This window comes from Cupressus sempervirens, chromosome 7 (genome assembly GCF_028749045.1).
Source record: "Cupressus sempervirens isolate cs-2001-9-10 chromosome 7, ASM2874904v1, whole genome shotgun sequence".
NCBI classification, from domain to species: domain Eukaryota; kingdom Viridiplantae; phylum Streptophyta; class Pinopsida; order Cupressales; family Cupressaceae; genus Cupressus; species Cupressus sempervirens.
The window spans coordinates 719,867,262-719,893,245 of record NC_143124.1 but is presented as its reverse complement, the minus strand read 5'-3'; the positions used below and the strand labels follow the sequence as shown (position 1 = coordinate 719,893,245).

The 25,984-nt window shown below is 29.9% G+C and overlaps 1 protein-coding gene across 1 annotated transcript in view; it reads left to right on the top strand.

Moving 5' to 3' along the window:
* Positions 1–19,852, top strand: part of LOC149549248 (glutathione S-transferase U17-like) — a 36,425-nt gene extending 16,573 nt beyond the window's left edge. The window contains exon 2 of the mRNA XM_089794880.1: positions 19,198–19,852. Coding sequence (XP_089651006.1) covers positions 19,198–19,563 — 366 coding nt within the window. The 3' untranslated portion in view covers positions 19,564–19,852. The remainder of the gene's footprint in view (positions 1–19,197) is intronic.
* Positions 19,853–25,984: the final 6,132 nt, after the last annotated feature.

The following is a 25,984-nucleotide window of genomic DNA, read 5'->3' as shown; positions in this document are numbered from 1 at the left end:
TTGAATCATGAATTGAAAAGTGGGATAATGTTATGATAAGAGTGGCTCAACCTTGAGTCAAACATGCTTTTTTTTTATATATTTCTTTTAACCCACTTTAAAAGTATTAGAGTTAAGGATTTGGTGTCATAAGTTGATATGTTGAATCTATGTAATGGTTATGGAGGTACTATTTTGGTAGAAGAGATATGGGGAGTTAATATTTGGAAATTTAAATATTTATGGTGGATTTCACTATTGAAAAGTGGTGTAAGGTAGGTATTGCATATGGAATGGTAATCTTTATGATTGTGCAATGCTAGAAGTTTATATGTGCAACCTGTCTTTGGTTTAGAAAGTTGATGTTATATACCTTTTGGTATTAGAGATGGTTTCAGAAACCATGGGCTTTTTCCACTTGTGTTCAGCTCTATAAATATATAGCTACTTAGTAAGTTTTGTGTGGTTTGTTTGGATATCTTCTAAGGAAAATTTATGTTCCAGATATTCTCTAGAGTTCCCTTCTTCTATGGTATCACTTGATGAGAATTAGCCAAAGGATTGTATTGTAACTTTTGTTACTGCTAATAACACAATTGAGTCTAGCTTTTGGAGGGTAGGTATTTTTCGAAAAGGTTTTTCCCAAATATATCTGGTATTTTTTATTTTATTTCCTTAAATCTAATTTTATATGGGTTTTGTTGGAATACAAGGCCCACTGAGAGATGGGGGGGTGGTGTGAATTAGTGGTTTAAAATACTTTTTCAAAACTTGTAACAATTACAAGTTATAAAATTTAACACATGAGCAAGATAGTTAATGAATAAAAAAGTGACACAATATTTTAATGTGGAAAACCCCTTAGGGTAAAAAACCACTTTGAATCTAAAACTTTATTGGTCTCTTGGGCAAATCTTTTAGAGCTACAACTTTGGGAAGCACCAACACCCTGTTTTAGAAACATCAATTTCAAGGAACACCAGTCCCCTACACCTGAAGCACCAACTTCCAAAGTGAGAAAATGAGATATAAAATTAGAGGATAATCTCTATTATGACACTAGTCATGAATCACTAATTTCAACTTCTTGTTGAAAACATAATATATGATATACTTCTATTATCCTCAAAACATCTAGTATCCAAATATATTTTCCCTTTCCATTAAAAGATCTACTCAAATATTGATATGAATGAATGAAGATGAAATATATAGCCCTTCTTCTACCTTTGATACACTTTTTTAATGAAAATAAAATAGCAAATATGAAAATAGAAACATAAAGCATTACCCTCTTCCTTGCTGTTAAAAATCTGCCTACAAATTGTTTGGTCTACAAGGAATTCCACACAAAATCTTGCAACTTCTATCAAAAACACCTATTGGATGTTTTAGAGGAAAGTATTATCTACTTATAAACCAATAAATTAGAAATTTTTGAGGTAGGTACATACCCCAAACTTTGATTAGACCAAAACCACTCAAAACTACTAAAATTGTGCTAACAATTTGGTAATTGTTTCTAATAAACAACCTTTTTCTCTTTCCATACATGTGCTATGGAAAAACTAACAAAGACCTATTTTATCTAACTGAAAGGAATTTCCAAAAAGACATGATAGTTGGGGTCTATCTAACAAAAACCCCTATCACCTTTCTCATAGACAAAAACTATTTTTTATAACCATTTTCTTAATCAATGTGAACATTAAATGTTAATTGTATAAAACTTAAGTGTTTTTCTTGAATATATTTTGAACAATATTTAAGGATATAAAATAAGATAATTACATGATGTTAACATATCATATTCTCATTATAATTTCATTATTGACATCAATGAAAACAATCAAAGAGCAAATACCAAGGATTCAACATACTCGCCCTTTGGCATTGATGTCAATACCAACTTCCACCTGTATATCCATATGTGCCTATATATTATGTATTTGTGCCTATATATCCATGTGTACTTGTATATCCTATATCTATACCTATACATGTATAATCATCATGTAGACATCTTCATATTCAGTTTTCTCCCCCTTTGACATCAATGGCAAAGGAGATATACCAAGGTTTTAGTGTAACAAAAAGATAATAATATATGTTGCGCCTCAAATGTATCACTCATTTATGAATTTATGCAAGAGAAGAGAGGGATAAAACCTCCAATATTTTTCTTAACCCTTCAACTATGCCTATTGAGAGAGGTTTTATAAATATGTTAGCTAGCTAATCTAAAGAAGGAATAAATTCTAATTCAACATTACCATTCAAGACATGTTCCCTTATGAAATGATAAAAAACATCAACATGTTTGGTGCATGAATTCATAACTAGATTCTTAGAAATATTGATTACACTCTAATTATCACAATAGATAGGAACTAGTTTAGACATTATTACTGTCATATCTGATTAAGTTTGAACCATCCAAAGAACCTGTTGACAACAAGAACATGTGGCTATATATTCAGCCTCTATAGTAGAAAGTATAGTAGATTCTTACTTCTTACTATGCCAACACACTAGCCTATTACCTAAGAAAAAAATTTCTCTTGAAGTACCTTTTCTTTCATCTAGACAACATGCCCAATCTGAGTAGCATAAGCAACAAATCTCAAATCATCATGTTTAGGATACCAAATCCCATAATCCAAAGTACCCTAAATATATCTAAAAATTCTTTTAACTACCATAACATGAGATTATTTAGGTGAAGATTGAAATGTTGCAACCAAACATACAAAATGCATGATATCAGGCCTTGAAGCTGTGAGATATAGTAAAGTACCAATAATGGATCTATATGTAGTTTGATCAACATCAGGAGAATCATCATTTTTAGTAATTTTACATCCTATTATCATTGGTATTCCCATAGGCTTACAATCTTCCATATGAATTTTTTTTAACATTTCTTTTGCATACTTAGTTTGGGATAAGAATATACCATTTTTCAACTGAGAAATTTGCAACCCAAGAAAATAGAATAGTTCCCTAGGGATGAACATTTCAAATTTAGATTGCATAAACACTGAAAAACCTTGACTTAAAGCATCATCATTAGATCCAAATACTATATCATCAACATAAACAAGAACAATGAGAACATCATCACATGTATCATTTATGTACAAGTTTCTATCGACACCAACTCTTTTGAGACCATTTTTTATAAGCTATTGATCCAACCTAGAATACCAAGCCCTCAGAGCTTGCTTCAAACCATAAAAAACCTTTTTTAGCCTATAGACATGATTAGGAAAATATTTATTTTCAAATCCTTCAAGTTGATCCATATAATCTTCTTCATCAAGAGAACCATTAAGAAATTATGTTTTAACATCCATTTGGTACATTTTAAAGCCCTTGAATTCTTAATATGCAAGAAAGATTATAATTTCTTCAATTCTAGCCACCCCTGCAAAAGTTTCATCAAATTCCACACCTTCTATTTGAGTATAACCCTTACAAACCATTCTAGCCTTATTCCTTGATATCTTTCTATTTTCATCAAGCTTATTTCTAAAGACTCATTTAGCACCTATTACATTTTTATCTTTAGGTCTAGGCATTAATTCCTAAGTTTTATTTTTTTCAATTTAACTTGGTTCCTCTTTCATAGCATTAACCAAAAACTCATCCATACTAGCTTCTATATATGATTTAGGTTCAATTTAAGATAACAAACAAATATTAGCACATTCACTAGATGTAGTTCTTGTTCTTGTCTAAATACTTGCATGTTTATCCCCTATAATCTGTTCTTGAGGATGATACTTCTTCAATTTTGTTCCTATAGCCTTTGTACCTGTGGGTTCTAGCATTTCCATTTGATATTTTATCTCTTCTTCACCTTCATTAACTTTATTATCTACTTCTTTCAATTTTTTATCATTGTCTTTTAGGAAAGTATTATCCATTCTTATTTCCTTTTTATCTTGCACATCTTCATCCACTTTCACATGTACACTTTCAATAAGTTTATTCAACCTTTTATTAAAACACTTGTAAGCTTTACTTTGAGAAGAATATCTTAAAAAGATTCCTTCATCAAATCTGAATCAAAGCTTCCTATTTTAGCATCATAATTCTTAATGAAGCATCTACTTCGGAAAATTCTAAAATGTTTAATAGATGCAGGATGTCCATACCATAACTCATAAGGAGTATACTTAGTTTTTACCCTTAGTCGTGCCCTATTTAAAATATATTCTATTGCATGAACTGCTTCTTTCTAATACCTATTTGGTACTCTAGATTCACCTAACATAGTCCTTTCCATTTCTTTCACTGTTTGGTTCTTTCTCTCAACAACTCTATTTTGTTTAGTTGTCCTAGATGCTACATATTATCTTTTGATGCCATGTTTTTCACAATAATCAACAAATTCATCTGAAGTAAACTCACCACCTTTATTTGGTCGTAAGCATTTAATCTTCATGTTTGACTCATTTTTAACCATTTTCTTGAGAATCTTAAGCTTTTTAAATGCCTCTGATTTATGCTTTAAGAATGTTACCCATGTCATTCTTTTATATTCATCTATAAAAAGCATTCATAAATACTATTCACCATTTAACAACATTTTCCTTGTAGGACTACATAAATTAGTATGTACTAATTGCGATGGTCTAGAAGCAAAATATTGTTTTGAAGGAAAAGATGCCTTTGTTTGTTTACCATGTTGACACCCTTCACAAATAACTTTCTTTGGCTTACTTATACATGGCATACCTCTTACTTTCTAATGCTTACTAACTTTTACCAAGTTGTCAAAGTTCAAGTGCCCAAGCCTTTTGTGCGATAACCAACTTTCATTCACCTATCCCATAAGACAAACATATTCATGATTGTTAGTATTTGTGATATCTTTTAAATTGTATAGATTCCCTTTATATCTTTTACTTGATGCAACCCACTACCCAGATTTCAATTTGATTTGACAACAATGATCATCAAAAATAACTTCATATCCATGATCACAAATTTGACTAACACTTAGAAGATTGTACTTTAATCCATCAACATAATACTCATCATGAATGGACATTTTGAAGCCTTTAATTTTCCTTGAAGAATTATCACCAAAATTAACATTGACACCTTTGTAGTTAATCAAATTGTCAAACTTCATTTTTATCTCTTGTCATGTTTCTAGAAAAACCACTATCAATTATCTACAAGTCCTTTTATTCAAAATGTAGAGCCATTTGAAAAAATAGACTTATTAATTTTAGGCCTCCATATCTTGGTCACTTTAGTATCAAATTCTTTATCAACTTGTAGACTAGCATAAGATTGATCATTCTAAATTGACTTAATTTTGCAATTACTCATAACATGACCAAAGAGATTGCATTTGTAACATCTTAGACCATTCATCTTAGGAAAGGAATAACCAAAATAAAACTTTGAATACCTCTTTGACATGTATTTGTAATTACTTATTCTATGCCCATATTGATGATGCATGAAGCAATACCCATCAAAGAAAGAAGTGAACCTATTTGGGTATCTTTTACCCATGAATGAATTGCTTGATATAATCTGATTTTTATCATTACAAATCTGATTAAAATATGCATTTTTACCTACATTTGAAGTGGTAGTATTCTGATCTGTATCCTTACTTTCAGATTTAAATATCTCAAATAAAGATTTATCTTTCTTATAACTAGAAAATTGTCCAAGTTCAAAACCAATTCCTATTAGATCATCAGTTCTTCTTTGTTTTCTTAAAATATCATCCAAAGTAGTGTTCTCGTATTTTTATAAATTTCTTCTATATGATACTACTTCATTCATTAACCTTGTACATTTCTGATCTTTAGAACTTAACTCATCATCTACTCCATCATGACTTAATTATAATGACATTTAGATGCATAGTGTCCTATTTTACCATAATTAAAGAATTTGAAAGGAAGTTTACCTTTGTATTTACATGTTCTTTTCTTTAATTTCCTTGATAAATGTGCTTTAAGAAATCAAGATCTTCTAATTTTGAAGAGACTTTCTTAACTTTATTTTCCACCTTGAATGTTGCATCTTTGCTTGTGGATTCCTAATTGTCAAACTTTCTCATTTCATAACCTACAAGTGCTCCATGAATATCTTCCATTGTATACTTGTTAATATCTATATTTTCTTCTATAGAACATATCTCAAAATCAAATTTATCAAGAAGAGATCTCAAAACTTTCTTTACAACATCAATATAATCATTTTTTTAACCATGTCCTCTTATGCCATTTACAGTTTCATTTATCTAAAGAGATAGTCTTCTACCTTTTCATCATTATTCATCTTAAGCTCTTCAAATCTTGATTTAAAATATTTTATCTTGGCTTCTTTAACTCTACTATTACCATGATATGTGTTTTTCAATTTGTCCCATACTTCTTTAGAAGCACTATAATGCATTACCTTAAAAAAAAACATCTTTAGATAAACTGTTAAGTATAGAAAATTTACTTTTCATATCAATTGCATACTTCCTCTTTTCATCATGATCTATAGGTAAAGTATTAGGAACTTTATAACCATTAACAATGGAACCCCATACATAAACATTAATAGATAACAAATATATTTGCATCATTACTTCCCAAAAAGCACAATTTGATCCATCAAAAATAGGAACCTTTGAAGAACTATCCTAAGCCATAAAAGATAAGTATTCCACTCAACCAAAATCTACCCAAAGTTATTAAAATTAATATAAGGAACCTTTTTTTAATACCACTTGCTGGAATACAACCATCACTAAGAAGGGGGGTGTGAATTAGTGGTTTAAAATACTTTTTTAAAACTTGAAATAATTACAAGTTATAAAATTTAACACATGATAAAGATAGTTAATGAATACCAAAGTGACACAATATTTTTATGTGAAAGCCCCTTAGGGAAAAAAACCACTCTGAATCTGAAACTTTATTGGCCTCTTGGGAAAATCTTTTAGAAACATCAATTTCAAGGAACACCAATCCCTTACACGTAAAGCACAAAATTCATGAATACAAGAAGCACTAACTTCCAAAATTAACAAATGAGGTATTAAATTAGAGGATCATCTCTGTTACTACACAAATCATGAATCACTAGTTTCAACTTCTTGTTGAAAACACAATACAGGATATAACTCTATTATCCTTAAAACATCTAGTATCCAAATATATTTTCCTTAAATTCCATTAAAAGATATGATCAAATATTGATATGAATGAATGAAGATGAAATATATAACCCTTCTTCTACCTCTAATAAACTTTTTCAATGAAAATAATATCACAAATATGAAAATAGAAACATAAAGCATTACCCTCTTCCTTGCCATAAAAAATCTGCCTACAAACTATTTGGTCTACAAGGAATTCCACACAAATCCTACAACATCTGTCAAAAAAACCTATTGGATGTTTAAGAGGATTGTATTCTCTACTTATAACCCAATAAAGTTGAAATTTTGGAGGGAAGTACATACCCCAAACTTCCATTAGACCAAAACTGCTCAAAACTATCAAAACTGCCATAACAATTTGGTAATTATTTCTAATAAATAGACTTTTTCTTTTTCGATACATGTGTTATGCAAAAAGTAACAAAGAATCATTTTAGCTAACTCAAAGACCTTTCCAAAAAGGTATAATAGTTTGGTTTTATTTGATAAATAATCTTATTGACTTTCTCATAGACCAAAACTATTTTTTATAACCATTTTCTTAATCAATGTGAACATTAGTGTTAATTGTATAACACTTAAGAATTTGTCTTGAATATATTTTGAATAATATTGAATGACATCAAATAAGATAATCACATGATGTTATGCATATCATATTCTCATTACAATTTCATTATTGACATCAATGACAACAATTAAAGACCAAATACCAAGGATTCAACAATTTTATGTAGTTTGCAATAGCTTAAGGGTTTGTAAGATTTATTCACCATCATCTCTCATGTTTAATTTATCATTTAGAAGTGTTTTCATACTTCAGCTTCCTTTTAATTGGTATTAGAGCCTGACCAACTTTGTTTTTATAATATTAACAAAAAGCTAGTTTTGAGGGTACCCAAAACCCCATATAGATTTAATAAAACATTAACATTAAGCCCCAAGGTAAGTATATCTTCAACAATATAATAGCACCATGACTACCACAAAAACTAGAGGAAAAAAAACAAACAAACACAACTAGTAGGAGATACAACCAGGACCAAAGAAAAAAAACTAGTAGGATAAGGAACAAAGAGGATCAAACTACCTCTTTCACAAAACTTTTCATCTCATCATTGAAGTTAATCATCCTCCATACCATAATATTGACATCGAGGAGATCTCGAGGAGGATAAATAACCATCTTTTTCATAGCACTAAACATGTACACTTGCTATGAACTATTAATTTTCCCAAAAGAATCACCATCATCCATGAGAATAAAATGTCCTCTATACTAAGCCATAAGACTTTGTACTTATATCACCATCATCCCCTATATTCATACTTCCAACACCCTCTTTTGTGTTGGCAACCTATAATAGGTTCTCAAAACTAACACCCTTAGACTATGTATCTAAATCATCCACTTTGGTATAAATTTCCATTTTCTAAACAAATAGGGGTGAGTCATCTTCCCCTTTAGCTAAAATTTATTTCCCCTTACCCTTATAACTACCAAAGCTCCTTAGGGGGGGCCTTCTTCTTAGTGATAGAGGAATGAACAAGGTTAGGAACACTTTTGGTAATATAATATGTGATAAGGAGGTTGACACCCTCATGCAAATTGATACTTTGACCAAGAAAACATAGAAGCTAAAATGACAAATACACTCTCCACTTACAATTTAAAATGGTTAACAAGAAAAAAATTATAACACTTAGTCCTATTATAGCAACTATCCAAGGTGACATACTTCATAATTGCAACTTAAAACCCATTTCAAATTAATTTCAAGGATTCCATGATATAAAAATCCCAAAATATTAAAAAAATTACCCCTTTCACCCTCACCCTTGGGAAAATTTTAATATCAATTTTAGAAACTTTTCTATTATAGAAAAAAATGCATGCCTCTAGGGCTAAGACATGTCACTTCAACAATGGCATCAACATAAAGCTGAAAGAATCTCCTAGAAATAATCACAACACCATCACTCCAACCATTGGAAAAGTACTTAATGATCTTAGGGTTTAATCCTCTTAGTTTCTCCATGAAAGTAATGAGACCCCCTTCAAGTGCTTCTCCTAGACTTCAGACTCCATCTTCTTCTTTTTGCAATTGTTTGTCTCCCTACTTTAAAAATCACCTTTCATGGTAGCAATAAGAATATTACTATTGCAAGACTCTTGAGTGAAATTCATAGACATTTAGATGAAAACGGTAGAAATAACGCTTAGAAAAGGAAGGTTAACACATGAAGTGTGTTGAGATTTCTAGAACTTAAGACCAATGCCACCTTCCATGAAATCATAATAATGAGTATTTGTTTCCCAATTCATTTTCATTATTAAAAATAATATTTGAGAAATTTAAACATCCTTTATATATCTTGTCATAATAAATAAGAGCCTTTAAATCTATGTTTATATCTTCCCTACCACTCCAAGAAATGATGACATCAAATTGTACAACCACATTTGTTAGGGAATTAGCAAAACCATTCACTTCTCTATCATGATTAGTCACAATATTTTTAACTTCATTAATAATATTTTCAGCAAATTTAGATGGACTACTCTTACTCTTGAGATAGTTGGGAATAATCTTATAATCCCCCTCAATCCAAATTTTCCGATAGTAACACTTATCATCCAACCTAATATAGTGAAGGAGGCTCATAACTTTAACCAAATGATTCAAATAAATCTCAAGAAGATAAGTAGTATCCATAATGGTGTCTCCTTTATCATCCCTTATAATTCCTCCACAACCATCAACACCAAGGTTACCTATGGAAACCTGATCAATCTTTAACTTTATTTAGCCTGGGGGAAGGGTTGTGCATTTGGAATTAGCCTTTTTGTCTTTATTATGATCTTTTTTGTAATTCCAAGAACCAACACCACCTCCAACTACAAAATCAATATCTAGATGAATATTATTTTGATAGATTTCAATGATAGAGTTTTTAGTTTTATCAACAGGGATAGAAGGAGAAAGGGAACTATCCCTAATAATCTCATTGTTTATTCCTTTCCAAATATTCCACATTACTTGAGAATAATCTAAGTCCCATATCTTCTTATCAATATGGACCTATTATTAAAGTTCCATTGAATAAAAATATCTTGAAGAATTCCTACCAAAGTTTGGCACAAACTCTAACTCTACAATAATAAAGCTCAAACTTCCCAAAAGAAAGGAAATTGGCCATGATGTGAACAATAGATCAAGAATCTTATTTACAAATAAAACATCTATTAGGAATAGCCATATCAATCTTTCATAGATTATCAATGGAAATTTTTTTATTTTGGAAAGGCATCTACATATTTAAGATATTAATTTTTGGAATTAAGGCTTTATTATAAGCTTTAGTTGAAAAAGGTGGATGGGAATTGTAATCAAACATGAAGGAAGCATTAAAGAGGAGACATGGTACATTCTATAGGAATTCACTTTCTAGATTAAAGAGTATTTTTGGTATGATCCCAAATAAACAAATCATTTAAAGACTTCATGAAGAATGAAAAGGAAATATAAAAGTCTACAAGGTTAATTCATGATCCATTTGATCAATCCTCACAAACATTTCTTCTATAAGATTGAATACATACATCCTTTAATGGACCTAGCACAATATCTAAGCTAATATATTTATGACTAATCCAATGATCCTCCCAAAAGTTAATTCTCCTACTATTCCTGAGTTTCCATTTATCTTTCAAAGAAGCAATTTCTTTGACCTATTGGAAATAGTTCCAAATAAAAGATCTAGAAATATGCAATTAAAAGAAGAGAAACATGGGTAGACTAGGGAAGGAAAAGAGTAGTTTTATTTTAAGAATGATAATCCAATCTTTTCCTTCATAAGATAGTCACTAGGTTTATTTATATAGGAGAGTAGAATTCATAATTGGAATAGGTCTAATCCCAAGAACTCCCCACTTGTTAGGCTTTTTCACATACTCCTAGGACACAAGAGATGGTCTTTAACTATTCTCTAGTCTCACCCAAAGAAATTTCTTTTGGATTCTCTCAATAGCCTTTGCATACTTTTAAGGAATTCTAAAATGGGTCAAGGCATAGATAGATAATTTTTTCAAAGTTACCTTGAGAATTTGGAGGTTACCTACCTAGCTAAGAAGAGTCCCTTTTCAACCAAAACATTTCCTATTAAATATATCTGGAAGGGATGACCAAAAAGAATTAGGAGGTTTTAGCCTAGAGAAGAAGACCAAGGTAAGAAGTAGGGAACGTACTAATAAAAAAACCCAAGATCCTATAAGTTATCAATTGTCTATCCACTAGAGTGTTAATGAAATACAAAGAGAATTTCTACCAATTAATAAGTTTACTAGTCATAGATGTCTAGACCTAAAGAGTCTACTTGTAGAGCTTAGCTTCCTGAATTGAAGATAGACCCATAACTGCCATGTCATACACAAATTATTCATGAAAGAAGGAAATATCTACAAAGGAAGGCCTTAAACCATTCAAAATACCATCTTACACTTTATAGAAGAGGAATATGCCAAGGGTTTCAATGATCATGGAAAATAGAATAGGATAAATGGGATCACCTTGATGTAAGGCCCCTATAGGTTTGAAAAATCTAGAGGAAGATCCATAAAAATACAGAAAAAAGAGAGGTGTCGATAAGCTAGCTAACCAATTGAAAGAATTTATCTCTGAACCTAAAATCCCAAATGACACAAAATAAGAAACACAAATTGACTCAATCAAAATCTTTGTATAGGTTGAGAAGGAACCCTTAGTTATTACAGTTTTGCACAAGATGAATATCTTCATGCACTTGAATAATATAATCTAAAATCTATCTCTAAGGAACAAAACCATTTTTTTGAGGAGAAATAACTAAAGGAAGAATAGATTGAAATCACAACATAAGCTCCCTAGAGAAAATTTTATAAATAGAATGACATAAAATTATCAGTCTAAAAACATCCACTACATCTACCCCTGGGTTTTTGGGATTAAGAACCAAAAAGGTAGCATTAAGATCTTTGAGAAAGTTATTGGAGCCAAAGATTTCCTTGGTGACATTATAAACATTGAGATCCACCAACCTCTCTCCAAAATACCTATACGAAAAATATAGGAAATTCTTCAAGGGAAAGGGATTTCTCTCCTTCAAAAGAGAAGACCACTCTTTTTTATTTCCTTAGAGATTGGACATCCACCAAAAAATTATTAGAATCTTCATCAAGGAGAGAAGGGATAGAAAAAAGACTTGCATATCTTGATTATCAACATTGAGGATACCATTGAAAGATAGAAATGAGGAAAAATAGTCCATCATTATATAAGATATATCCTTGTCTTTCTCCATCCTTCTATCCCTTCATTTGGCACAAGATTTTTACTAGTAGTCTGATGCTTCTAGCCAAATAAATGAAAAATTCTAGTATTTATATCTCCACACTTTAGCCATAAGGATCTTGATCTCTATTTCCAATACAATGCCTCCTTAGATACAATTACATGATATTTCATTATAATATCCTTCTCTTTCCCTCTACAATCCAAGATATCACCGTCCTTTTGATTAGCTAGTTGAATATCATGAAGCTTAGATTTTAGAGTAAACTTTATTTGAAATATATCCCCAAAAATATATTTATTCTAGATCTTAACCGCATCAAGTAAAGTGAATATAAAAGGTCCACATCTAGAAAGGCCTACTAGTTAATATATAAATTAAATATTACAATAAGTATATTTTTAATATTATCAATATAAATATATATTTTCAATATTATTATTAATTTTTATTGAGGGATGGAGTTTCAAATGTAATAAAGGAGGGGCTTGAGTAAATTCTAACTTGTGGATGTATCCCAATAGAGGGTGTGGGTCAACATTGTGTAAATTTTAATGAAATATACTTGAAACTGTAATCTTTGAGGGAACACCTATTGAGGATTGGTATCTAAGAAACACGATTACACCTGAATTCTCCTTCTTCAACTTAAGAGTAATCTCCAATATTATCATTATTTGACTTATGGAGAAGGATGTATAGTTTTACTAAGGAGGTGTTTTTGTAAATCCAATCTAATAATATTTTATCCCAATAGAGTGGTGGGGTTAACATTCTATAAATATTCATTCAATGGATTTGGACTTGTAAACTTTGAGGGAGTCCATAGACGGTGTCTAGGAAACTTGAATAAAATTTATATCCTTCATCTCAAATTCAAAAAAGAAAAATCATTTGATAATTGAAATTATTATTCTTTCCATTATGATTTATTAAATAAGTATTAATCCTAATTGACCTATAAAGAGGACATCACATACCAACTCCCAATTTAAATTTGAGCCCTAATTTCCTTGTAAAAGGTGTCTCAGTCTATATCAAATGGGTTTATCAATCCCCTACATTTGAAGGAACCCTTTATAAAGAATATTATCCCTAAATTTGGATTACAAATGAGTCTTTTTATTTTGAGAAGGATTTAAAATCCTTCTTATCCTCCTTCAATTTTTTCCTCAAAATGGACTAGAGAGTTACGAAATCATTATTGTCTCTCTCATTTTGGTAAATAATGTCTATTAATCAGTAATCCGTTTATATAATCTTATCAATTTCATTTATTCAAGGATTACTCGAGCATAGTAATGAATTCAATTAATTCATCTCAACATGGTTAAAAGACTAGGAATCATTATAAAAGCATATATTTGGTGATTTCCTTTTAGGTCCTTCTGGATTTATAAAATTGCATCAACACTTTCATTCTCATTTCAAAAGTACTTGAATTGTCACTTTATAAGATATTTACCAAAAAAATTCTAACGACAACATACTTCCTTTTCTTTTATGCAATTTTAGATTAATTTCAAGGTTAAATTTCCTAAAGAATAGTTTGACTAATGAAAACCCATTTCTCTCAATATGTTTCCCATTTTTTATGCACAATTAATAAGTTGTGGATATTTTTATTAAGTTTTAAAATTATAATATTCTATGTTAGGTCCATAGCATCTCACATCCTTTAATCTAATCAAGGGTGCCTCCTAGCATAAACAGAAATTCTAGTGACCCCCTACACTTTACTATTCCTCTAATAATAATTTTATTCAAAAAGGTTTTGTGTAGTTAAACTTATTTGTGTTTTATTCTCATATTTGGTTTCAAAAACTAATTCTATAGTATGGTGTTTCCACTAGATGGTCAAAAAACCCTTCTTTCTTTCTATCTTGCATTTCCTTACCCCTCTTATACCATCAATAATATACACAATGAAGGAAAAACCTTATAATTATTTAGCTCTTGAGTCTCCCTTAAGCCTCGTTGGTTATTTTTCTTCTTAGCATATTGAATGAAATTGGAGTATTAACTTACTAGTCTGACTATCCACTCTATTGACCTCCTTTCTATCATATCCATATTAATTAAATTATAAGAAACATGATATATGGTGGGAAATATGTTTCCTTAAGAGTGCAAAAAACTTAGATAATAAATATTCATATCAAATTTCTACTTGATAATTAAAGTTTTGTAGGTGCAAAAATAAGAAAATTTGGTAGAGCAAGATGGGCAATATCTTTACGGTTGCTTCTACAGAACCCATGTTATAGGTACTAATAGAACTTGAATTAATTTGAAAAGATAGATATTGAAGACTTTTTTAGGTTCTTCTATGTAATTTTTTTCTATTATGCCAAATCCACACTTAGAGTTAATGTTCTTGAGTTAATATTGGTTGATTTAGAATGACAAAAAAATCATCTTCGGGTTTTAATCTGTGGTTCTCTTTATTTTCAAAATGATATCAATGATTTATATAAATGGTAAGTGGAGGAAAATAGAGGATAAAAAATATATCAATAATAGTGGAAGAAGAAACAAATTGACTAGAGAAGGGGATGTGATCAATTATTTAATAGATCTCTAGAGTAGAAAATATCAAATTGTGACTTGTGGGTCTTGTTTTTATGAATTTTGGAGTTGAAAAAATATGTGTGAGGTCCAACTATGCGAGTGTTAGAGAGGATTTCTCAAAACCATTATTGTATCTAATTCAAATGGTGGGGAAGTGTAATATAGTTCATACAACCTATTGTTTAGTTATTGTATATATTCTCTTGATGATACTAAGGACCTACCTTCTTCGTGATGGCATTGAAAGTATTAGAAACCAAGTAGAAACACTATTTTTTATTATAATTTTAATTATATACACATGAGATCATGAAGACCACAACTAGTAGTAAATAAAATAGCATAGAAACTTACCATAACCCTGACTCTCTACAAAAAATTGGATATAATTCCTTCTTATTGTCATCCAATCAGGTTGTGTAGCACTGTAGTCAAACTCCGTCCTCTTAGGAAAGGAATAAATTTTATAAGTACAAATATAAATGTGATGTTGTGTACAAGCATGCAATATTCCCTTCTTCTCCTTTATGTTGGCATTAGAGTAAAATTCTCAAATGTAATCTAATAGTCAAGAAGATAGGATGCCTTTGATACAAAAGATTATTTAAATTTTTCCTTAATAATATAATCATGTAGAGTACATAACTTATTTGTAAGGATATTGAAAGGTTAAAATAGGGTTAATTTGTTTTTCCAAAAATGTCATCTAAATCATCTAAATAGGATATTAGGGATTATGTAGAGAACACATCTATTAGTGAAGGAGATACAAAATGGACTAATTAAAATTTTCTTAATGAAAGGTAGCCTTATTTTCATGCTAGTTGCAACATCAACTTGGAAAGTTTATTCATCAGAACCTCACTTGCACAAAGCGAATGAATATCACAAAAAAATTATAGCTATGCCCATGAGGGTGTCAAGGCCGATATGTGATATATCCATCCACTCTCTACCTTGTTATTTAACATAAAGGACTCTATATATTGTTGTACATAGTAATTTTTTCAAGTTTCTAAAAAAATTTAAAATTCTATTATTTTAAATTCTTAGTGGGCATCTAAAAGCTGGAGAAACATTAAACTATTTCTATTTTTAAATTATTTTATATGTATACAATTGCATCTCTACACATAGAGAGAGATATATACATATATGTATATGTATATCTGCATATACATATGTATATATGTGTATATATATGTATATATGTGCACGCACACACATACATAGCTTATTCTATAGTTATTTGATTCTTATTTTACTTAGTAGGCATGTATTTTCTCATTAGTGTAATTATACATACATACATACATATATACATCATATACATACATAGATATGTATGCATATACATGTGTGTATATATATATATGTATGTATGTATGTATGTATGTATGTATGTACATGCATACATATGTATATGCATATATATGTATATGTATATGCATATATATATGCATACATATATACATATGTATATGTGTGTGTATATGTGTATATATGTATATACATATATATGTATATGTGTATATATACATATACATATACATACATACACAGATATATATATGTATATATATATATGTATATATGTATATATGTATATATATATATATATATACATATATACATACATATATACATATATACATACATATATACATATATACATATATATATATACATATATACATATATATATATATATATATACATAGATATATATATGTATACATATATACATATACATATATACACATATATATACATATATATATATATACATACATATATATATATATATATATATATATATATATATATATATATATATATATGTATATATATATATATATATATATATATGCACACACACACATAGCTTATCCTACAATTATCTGATTTTTATTTTACTTAGCAGGCGTGTATTTTCTCACTAGTGTGATTAAAGATATATGAGAAAAAAATTAGGATTTGTAATCTCTTGAAAAACAAAATTGAATATGTTAAAGAGAGTTTTAACTATTTTCTCAAATGCCCTTTAGAAAGGTAATTAGAATTCACAATTCTTTTATAATTTAATAGAATATTTATGCTTATATATTTGATCTAGTGAACTATTGGTTACCAAATTGTCCTATCATATACCATATGTTGTGGCTTAGATGTCTAAGATATATACATAAAAAAATAATTATTAAGAAATTGTATTAAAGTTGGTATAACAATATTTTATATAACTTAAGTATTTATTTATATTTAAATTGAAAACAATTTTTTGTACTAAACACGCATAAATACATTCATTTTATCATTTGTTCAAAAGATTAATTAATTTTTAATTTTAATTTACCTTTTTAAAAAAAAATTTAAAGAATTTGTTTTAGTGATATTTTTTTTTACAAAAAATTAATATATATCCTATACAATGTATAAATATTTACAAAAAATTAATACATAATTAAAAAATTTATATTCAAAAATGAGTTTAGACTTCTTATTGTTTTTGAGTCCATGCCATTTTACTACACTTCTTATTGCTTGTGTGTGTGTGTGTGTGTGTGTATGTATATATATGTATGTATACGTGTATATATGTATGTATATATATACATATGTATAGACATACATATGTATTTATGTATATGCACATATATGTGTGTATATATATGTATGCATATGTGTGTGTGTGTGTGTGTGTGTGTGTGTATGTGTACGCATATGTATATGTATATTTATATGTGTGTTTACCTATATAGATAAGTATATGTATATATATACCTATATAAATGCATGCATGCACACACACACATATATATGAAATACCTCTAAAGAAATAGAATTTCTGGTTAATCAATAAAATTTAATTAAAAATAAATATGAAGTTAAAAAACCAAAAAAATAATGGACTCATCTTGTTACTGCCCATGTTGTAGTTATCGTAGTGAAATCTTATAATGGAGAGCTCACTAGAAATTGAGTAGTTGAAAATAATTTAGACCAATTGCATAACTTTATTGGTATAAAAAATGCATGGTTGTTCAAATATATGTGCAATTACTCACATTTTGTATTGATTGAAATGAAGAGTTAATAGTATATAGACAAAATATCTTTAACATTAACTTAGAATGACTACTTTTTGATCCTTGCATGGAAAATGAATCTTGTAGCATTCACTATAGTATTTTCTATAAGCACTTATTTTGCATGCAAATACAATAAAAAATAAATTGTTGAAATTTGATGTACTATTTATGAGTCTAGGGTGTCTGAAGCTAGCTATGATGACTATTGTTTCCCTTCCCCTAACTAATATAACTATTGATTTTTTTAAAATGATGAAATGCAATGTAACTTTTTGCTTTTCTTCACAAAGTGTGGTCACAAATGGAGGACCTCATCCTCGAAGTGAATGCATAATGAAATGATTCAAACCCTCAAGAATGACAACCCAATAGGGACCTAAGCACACCAACCTAGTGAGAGCATGTGGCTTGTGAGCTCACAAGCCCAATGGAAGTCTAACATAGCCATACCAACCTAGCGAAGATCTTACACAAGCATGAACCCACATGGAAATACCAACATTAAGACCATCATAGTTCAAAATCTATGACCATGCTAGAATAATGAAGACACAACTACACAATCATATAATCTGTCAAGAGTTTGAGCCTTAGTGACAATACCAAAAAATCACCGTTTAACTATGATACCATAAAACAAACCCTAAATACAAAAATAAAATTCTAAATTATATTTTTAATAATTTTAAAAAATTAACCCGTGCTTTTAATAAAACACTACCAAATCCTTCACCCTAGCTTTAATCTTATTCTTTTTCAGTATGGTGTCGATATTGCATTCCTAGCCTCGATAGTGAAACGAGAAGAGTAAATTATTGGCGACATGTAACCATAAGTATAACACTAAACACATAGAAACTGGCCTTTTGTTAATTTCATTTGATATTTGCTAACTTCCGGCTTACAACCAAATAAATTACTAAAACTATGTTTAACTGGTTATAGGCTCCTTAGCTCTCAAATTTTCTATTTTAACATATATAAAACAACATGCTTCTCCAAAACTAATCTCCTTTAATTGTTGAGCTTGTTCAGATTCTTTCAGTTGTGGGTGGCATTGTGAAAACAAAAGGGCGGGATCAGGAGAAAGCAAAAGTTGAGTTGGTGGAAGAATTCATAAGGCTTGACAACTCATTGGAAACAATATCATCAGGGAAACCCTTCTTCTCAGGAGATCATATGGGCTTCATAGACATAGTTGTTGCATCCTATATCCCATGGCTACGAGCAGCGGAGCAACTGGTGAATTTGAAGCTCCCTGACTCTTCTCAATGTCCTCATATTAACCACTGGATGGACAAGATATATGAACACCCTTGCGTCCATAAAGCCCTCGCTCAGCCTGACAAACTGTTGGATTATGCCAAGTCTCTCAGGAAAAGAAACTTCGGGTCTGATTGAAAAGAAAAATATAACATACATATTCTAGTCATAGAATAAACTGGGGTATTTAACTTAACATGAGTTTCAGGTGAGACAATTACTCTCTCTTGTCTTTGTACAGCTAGGAAGATATTTTTAGGGCAAAGGTTTTAGATGGGTTTTGTTAGTCTTCTATTTGTATGATAATTACCATGAATACAATGAGGTTGTGGCTTCATTTGAACCAACATTTTTTTAGAATGGTCAATTTGTAAGAAGTAGTAAGGTGAGATATAATGAGAAACGTAGAATATTTTTTTTGTTATCATTAATCCTCTAATCAAATTTTATCTAAGATGTATGGTTACATAGCTCTTTCCATGGCTGTGCAATTATGCTGCATGCACGTAAAACATGTAGTCCCAGAAAATAGGAAGCATTTCCTCTTTGAGTTACTCTTTCTTTGAGAAATGCTGTGGATTCCAATTCTTTTCCCTTGCCATTATAAAAGCAAAATGTTGCACTTAGCACTTCAAGAATTCCAATTCCCACAGCCATTGAAAGGCTTCAAATCATAAAGATATACCATAGTTTTTGTATTGAATTAAACTGATTTTCGTAGGATGTACTCAGATCATTTGAACATATAACATGTGTTGTTATTTTAGATGTATTGATGCGACAATAAACTATATAGGTTTAATGACATAAACTTAAATTTATTAAAGATTTCTAGTCACTTTCTAACAGCTCCAAACTTCAAGCTTGTGACTTTTATATTCGAGTCTTTTTTTTTAAAAACTTAGTGAAATTATTATAGGTTTTTCTTACGAATTAATTTTCAAATTGATCTTTGAGTAGAATATTGTAGACATCAGATTTAAATGTTTTATTTTGATATTAATGATAATTGTTTTTAATTTTTTTGATTATTAATGTTTTATTTATTATAAAACAAATTTATTTGTGGAACCAATGATAAGTCAAAATAGATAATGATTAATAAAAATAATTTAATATAAAGTCATTTTTTTTGCTTATGTTATTGTAAGACATTTTAGCTTGTCATAAGGCATCTTATATTAATGGTGATATTCTTGTAAAAGAATCATTTAAGTCAAATTTTGTGAAGCCTATGATTCATATTAAGCTTGTTAGATGCAAGGACTTCTAATGCTGGTAAGTGTAAATGCATTTCTCATAAACAAGTAATTGTTGAAAGAAGGAAAAATTTAAGATGGAAATTAAAAATGAAGACCATTCCATGATGATGTATAAGATATTATATAAAGCAAAAATGTGAATTTTAATGTAAATATTCAAAGAAGTTGCTATATAATGAATAGAAAGGTATTAATCTAATTATTCTATCTATGAATGACTCTATCCAATAACACATTTGCAACTCCAATCTAGCTTATAAAGCTTAATCAAAATTACAGCTGAGGTAAATTACATATCTAGAGTGTTGTGCCTTACTAAGAATATATGCACAATCAAATATAAAAAAAGAAAACATGTAGACAATGCTCTAATGCATTAAGTAAATGTAGGGAATCAACTATTGGAAACATAAGAAATATTTGGTAACAATGAGATCTTTTTAATCACTCTAAGAGATATTCCATGATTTTACAATAATTTTATGGCATCTTTAAAAATGTAAAATCAAGACAGTTTGGAAGACCATGAAGAGGCATCCATGTCCTTAAACCAAAAATCTTATGAAAAGATAATTATTTAAATAGTAGTCTTGAATTCGCAACCATGAATGGTTTTTACAAAAGGCTATAGATCACAATTACAAATTTGATTTCGACAAGCTCAATTTTTTTATTATGAAGGTAGGGGAAGGGCCTTGATCCCAGATAACAACAATAAATTACAAACTAATAACAATTCCCTTACATGAAGTGAATGACATTTCTCCATCTATGAAAAATAAATGTTAGCAAACATGCATGCTCTAATCAAATTCAAGTAGTGCCTAGTCTGTGAAAAGATTAACATTAAGAAAAATCATAATAGTCTGTGGTTTTTTATGAAACAAAAGGATCTCAATGAAAACCAACAAAAATGGGTAAGCAAGAACCCAACTTACAACTTCAACATTGAATAAGTTGAAAGTGTCAATAATGTGGGGGATGGCTTAAACATCACATACTAAGCTTCATTCCAACGCTAAAAGTATTAAATAGTCAAAGTTGACATAATTTTTCCAAGTTTGATTTTCTCTTTAGTGTGTGGTGTTTAAGGGTGGCCATAATGTGGTAGTAGATGCCTTGTCTTACAAAGTGCACCACTCTAACATGTATCACAAAGGATTGTAAAGAAGATATCATTATCAATGCCAAAGAACCCCTTGCGAGTGAAATAATAGAAGGAAAAGCATCGAATGGTGAGTATAAAGAATAGGTGGCCATCTTGAATAAAGGAATGATTTTCCCATATTCGACTCCAAAATCAAGGAGATTATTATGAAATAATACCATGACAAACCCTTTTCAAGACAGCCAAGATTGTACAAAACCTATAAATGGCTATCTAGGAGGAATTCATGGAAAGGGATCAAGAAGGATATTAGGAAATATGTCCAAGAAATTATCGCCTACCATAAAAACAAGACTAAATACAATCACCTCATCATTCTATTATAACCATTACTCATATTAGGAAAAAAATGAGATATCATATCAATGGATTTCATCATAGGACTACCAAAGGTATGAGAAAAAAATTGCATCTTTGTGGTACTAAATAAAATAAATATGCACACTTCTTTGCAATATCTATCCATAGTAAGGCATCATATATAGAAGAGATATTTTTTAGATTACACAGGCTACCCAAGAATATCATCAGTAATAGAGATAGAAAGTCTTTTAGTTTTTTTTTGTAAGAGACTTTTCACCTAACTTGAATTGATCTAACTCTAAGAACTAGTTGTCACCACTAGATAGATAAGAAGACTAAAAATTTTAACAAATGGACCAAAGAATATCTTAAAAATATATATAACTAGACAATAGAATGCATGACTTGAATGGCTACATTTGGGCAAATATTGTTTTAACACCACCCATCATATGTCTATAAAGATGAGCCCTTTTAGACCATTATATGGTTATGAAGCCACCACTCATAGCGATTCAGTCACACAAGGAAGTGAGGTACTAGGAGAAAAAAAAATCATACAAGAAAATGTTGATATAATAAGCACTTTAATAAATAATCTCCACTAGGCTTATAACTGACAAAAAAAATATTGATACGAAAAGTATGGAAAGATCATTTGACATGGGTGATCTAGTATTTCTAAGTCTACACCCATACAAGTAATCAATGCTTACAATAAGTGGGTCAAAAATACTAAAACCATGATTCTATAGGATAGAATAGGTGAAGTAGCCTACAAAATAGAACCACCCACAAAAAGAAAAATCCACAATGTATTTCATGTATCTAGACTCAAAGAGGTCTTTGGCCAACAAATCACTCCTTGTAACAAATTAATGCCTATAGATGATGAAGGGAAACTAATCTTTGAACTTGAAGTAATTCATGATAAGAGGGAGAAGAAGCTAAGGAATACTTGGTAAAATGGAAAATTCTACCAAATGAAGACACTTCGTGGGTAGGAGAAGAAACCATACATGTCAGCCACAATTTCTTGAGGACAAGAGAATTTAAGAAGGGTAGACTGTCATGAGACAATAATTGAGATATTTATACAAGTATGCTTATTTAAATTACTACTATGAATATCATGTAATTTGTATAAAAACATATTATAAGAAGAAATTACTCAAAAGATACATTTTTTAAACATGTACATCAATAGCATACAAAATATAATTAATTAGCCTAAGATTGATAATATAAATAACTAATTAAGAAATAATTTATAATCAATTACATTGAGAGAATAAATTAAAATAATTATTAAATTATCAATAATAATAAATGATAAACAATTACTTATAATTACCCATAAAATTATAAGCAATCGTTAAATACATAATAAACACAAATAATTACCTATATGTAATCATGTAATAATGACCTAATTTTATTTACTAACAAATAGAATACTATTAATGGGGTAAAGGGTCATTATTCAAGAAAGAAATGAGTGGCAGGGGAGGAAATGGGGCTCAGGTTTTTGTTTCTTCTAAATGTAGCAATGGGGAAGATAGTGGTGACCTACATGGGGTTTTTTGGCTACAATTATTCCTTGGATTAGATGGTCATTTGCAAGTTAGAGGCGGGTTTACAGAAGTGTGGTTGATTCCTACACATTGAATATTGTGTTGAAGGTGTTTGGTTGGACTCATCCTTTTATATCTTATATTAACATAGTTGTTACCCTTTTCCAAGGGTTTGTTGTAGAGGTAGGTTGTGTGTTGTTAATTGTGGGGGTCAGTTGGTCTTCTATTATAGTAGCTTATGTCGTCTTCATACCTCTTAATGACCCTCTGTTCCATTGGGGTTAGAAGGGATTTGGTCTCCCCTATCTTTTCTGGTTGGGAGAATTATGATTTTTTGTTGGGGTTTCAACCTACATTTTTAAAGGGGTTTCTTCTTTCTCTAGATTTAGTAATGAGCATCTATTCTTGGGCTATTTTTTCTTTAATTGTGTTCCTCTTTGTGATTTATCTCTAGATGTTGATCTAGGAAAGTTTATAACACACTTAGGAAAGAATCATTACGCTCCAAATGTGAGCACCAATAGCATATATTATTGCATCAAAATAATAGCGGCCTAAAATACATATTACATTCTTGAATTTATAAGAAATTTTCTATAACGCCCTGCCAAGGGATCCAAAAGAATTAACCAAAAGTTTTGATTAAGTTTTCCAAACATATTTTTTCAAGAAAGAATAACATACATGTCAAAACATAAAGTAGCAAAAGCAATAACATAAAATCATACATAAGAAAACATAATAGATTACATTCCTCAAGGATCCCAAGATGTTGAGTCATATTTAATTTTTAATTAATAATAAGTCTAATAAATAACACATCTACATGAAAGAATAATTAAAAGTCCAAAGTGCATTTAAATAATATACATTTGTTCTGAATGCCACTTGGCAATAAAATTTGGAATGCTCAATCATCCACTGTACATGTCATAGGGTATGAAAGGCTAAAAGAATATACATTTATAAAACTAGATTACATCATCCTTTTGGATCCATAATACAAAGTACAATACAATAAATGAAACCATCCATCATAAATATATAACTATTCATCATAAAGATACAACCATCCATCATAGTACACAAGGATAGAATGAAAGGAAATGCAAGCAAGGAACTTTAACAACGGAAACAATGGACAGATCTCAATGGTAAGAGTAAAAAGCACTACCACCCGATTGCATGGAACCTAAATAGCCCACTCCCACCATGCTGAGGAGATAGTCTCAAGTCCCAAATAGGATATCAAACCAAATATCAAAAGTAATATCTAAGTTTAAGAAACCTTGAAAGTAATCTAACTCAAAGTTCCAATAATAAAACGACATCTAGACCCAGAGGCAAACATAAACACATAGGAAGTCTATACTGCTAGTGGGAAAGTGTCATCATATGAATCAACTCTAGGGTTACCCAGCTAGTCTTTTAATCCTTCAACCTCCTAGTGGCTCTATGTGGCACTAGTATCCTTTTGTACTAACAAGGCATACTAATGAGTCAACTCTAAGGATACTTAGCTAGTCTTTTAATCCTCCAGCCCCTTAGTGACATTTTGTGGCACCAATATCTTATTAATTCATTTTAAACCTATTTAATGAAATGTTATCACTTATTAAACTACTTACAATAGGTTACCCTGGCAGCCACTTTGAGCCCCAGCCTCCATTACAAGCCACTTCCCAACTTAACATACAAATTACCTACCTTGGGCTCATAAAAGTACAAATCAAAGAATCATAGTATATCACCTCAATCCTAAACAAGTGACTAGAAAGCATCAAATGATAATTCACAATAACACATCAATTCTCTATAAGCAACTGGATAGCATCCCAAAAATATTGACCGAAGACTCAAAATGGTTAAATCAAACATGTCATAACATGACATCACCAAGAACAAATCATGCAAACACCTCAATCCTATAAAAGCGACTAGAAAGCAATCCAAATACAACTGATTGAAGACTCAAAGGTTATATCAGATAAGTCACACCATTCAGCTGAGTTTCACACAAGAACACTAGAAAGCAATAACAATTGATAGATCAAAAAACCTCATAGAGAACACAAGAAACATTATCATGGTTGAGTATAAAATATTGTATACAACACATCATCATGACATCATAGACAAAACTCCCAAGCCTCTCATAATACAACCTAACTAGTCAAAGCTAAGTCAAACCCTGACACCCAACAATAAAATCACACGTCATAGAAAGAGTACATACAAAAGTAACATCCATA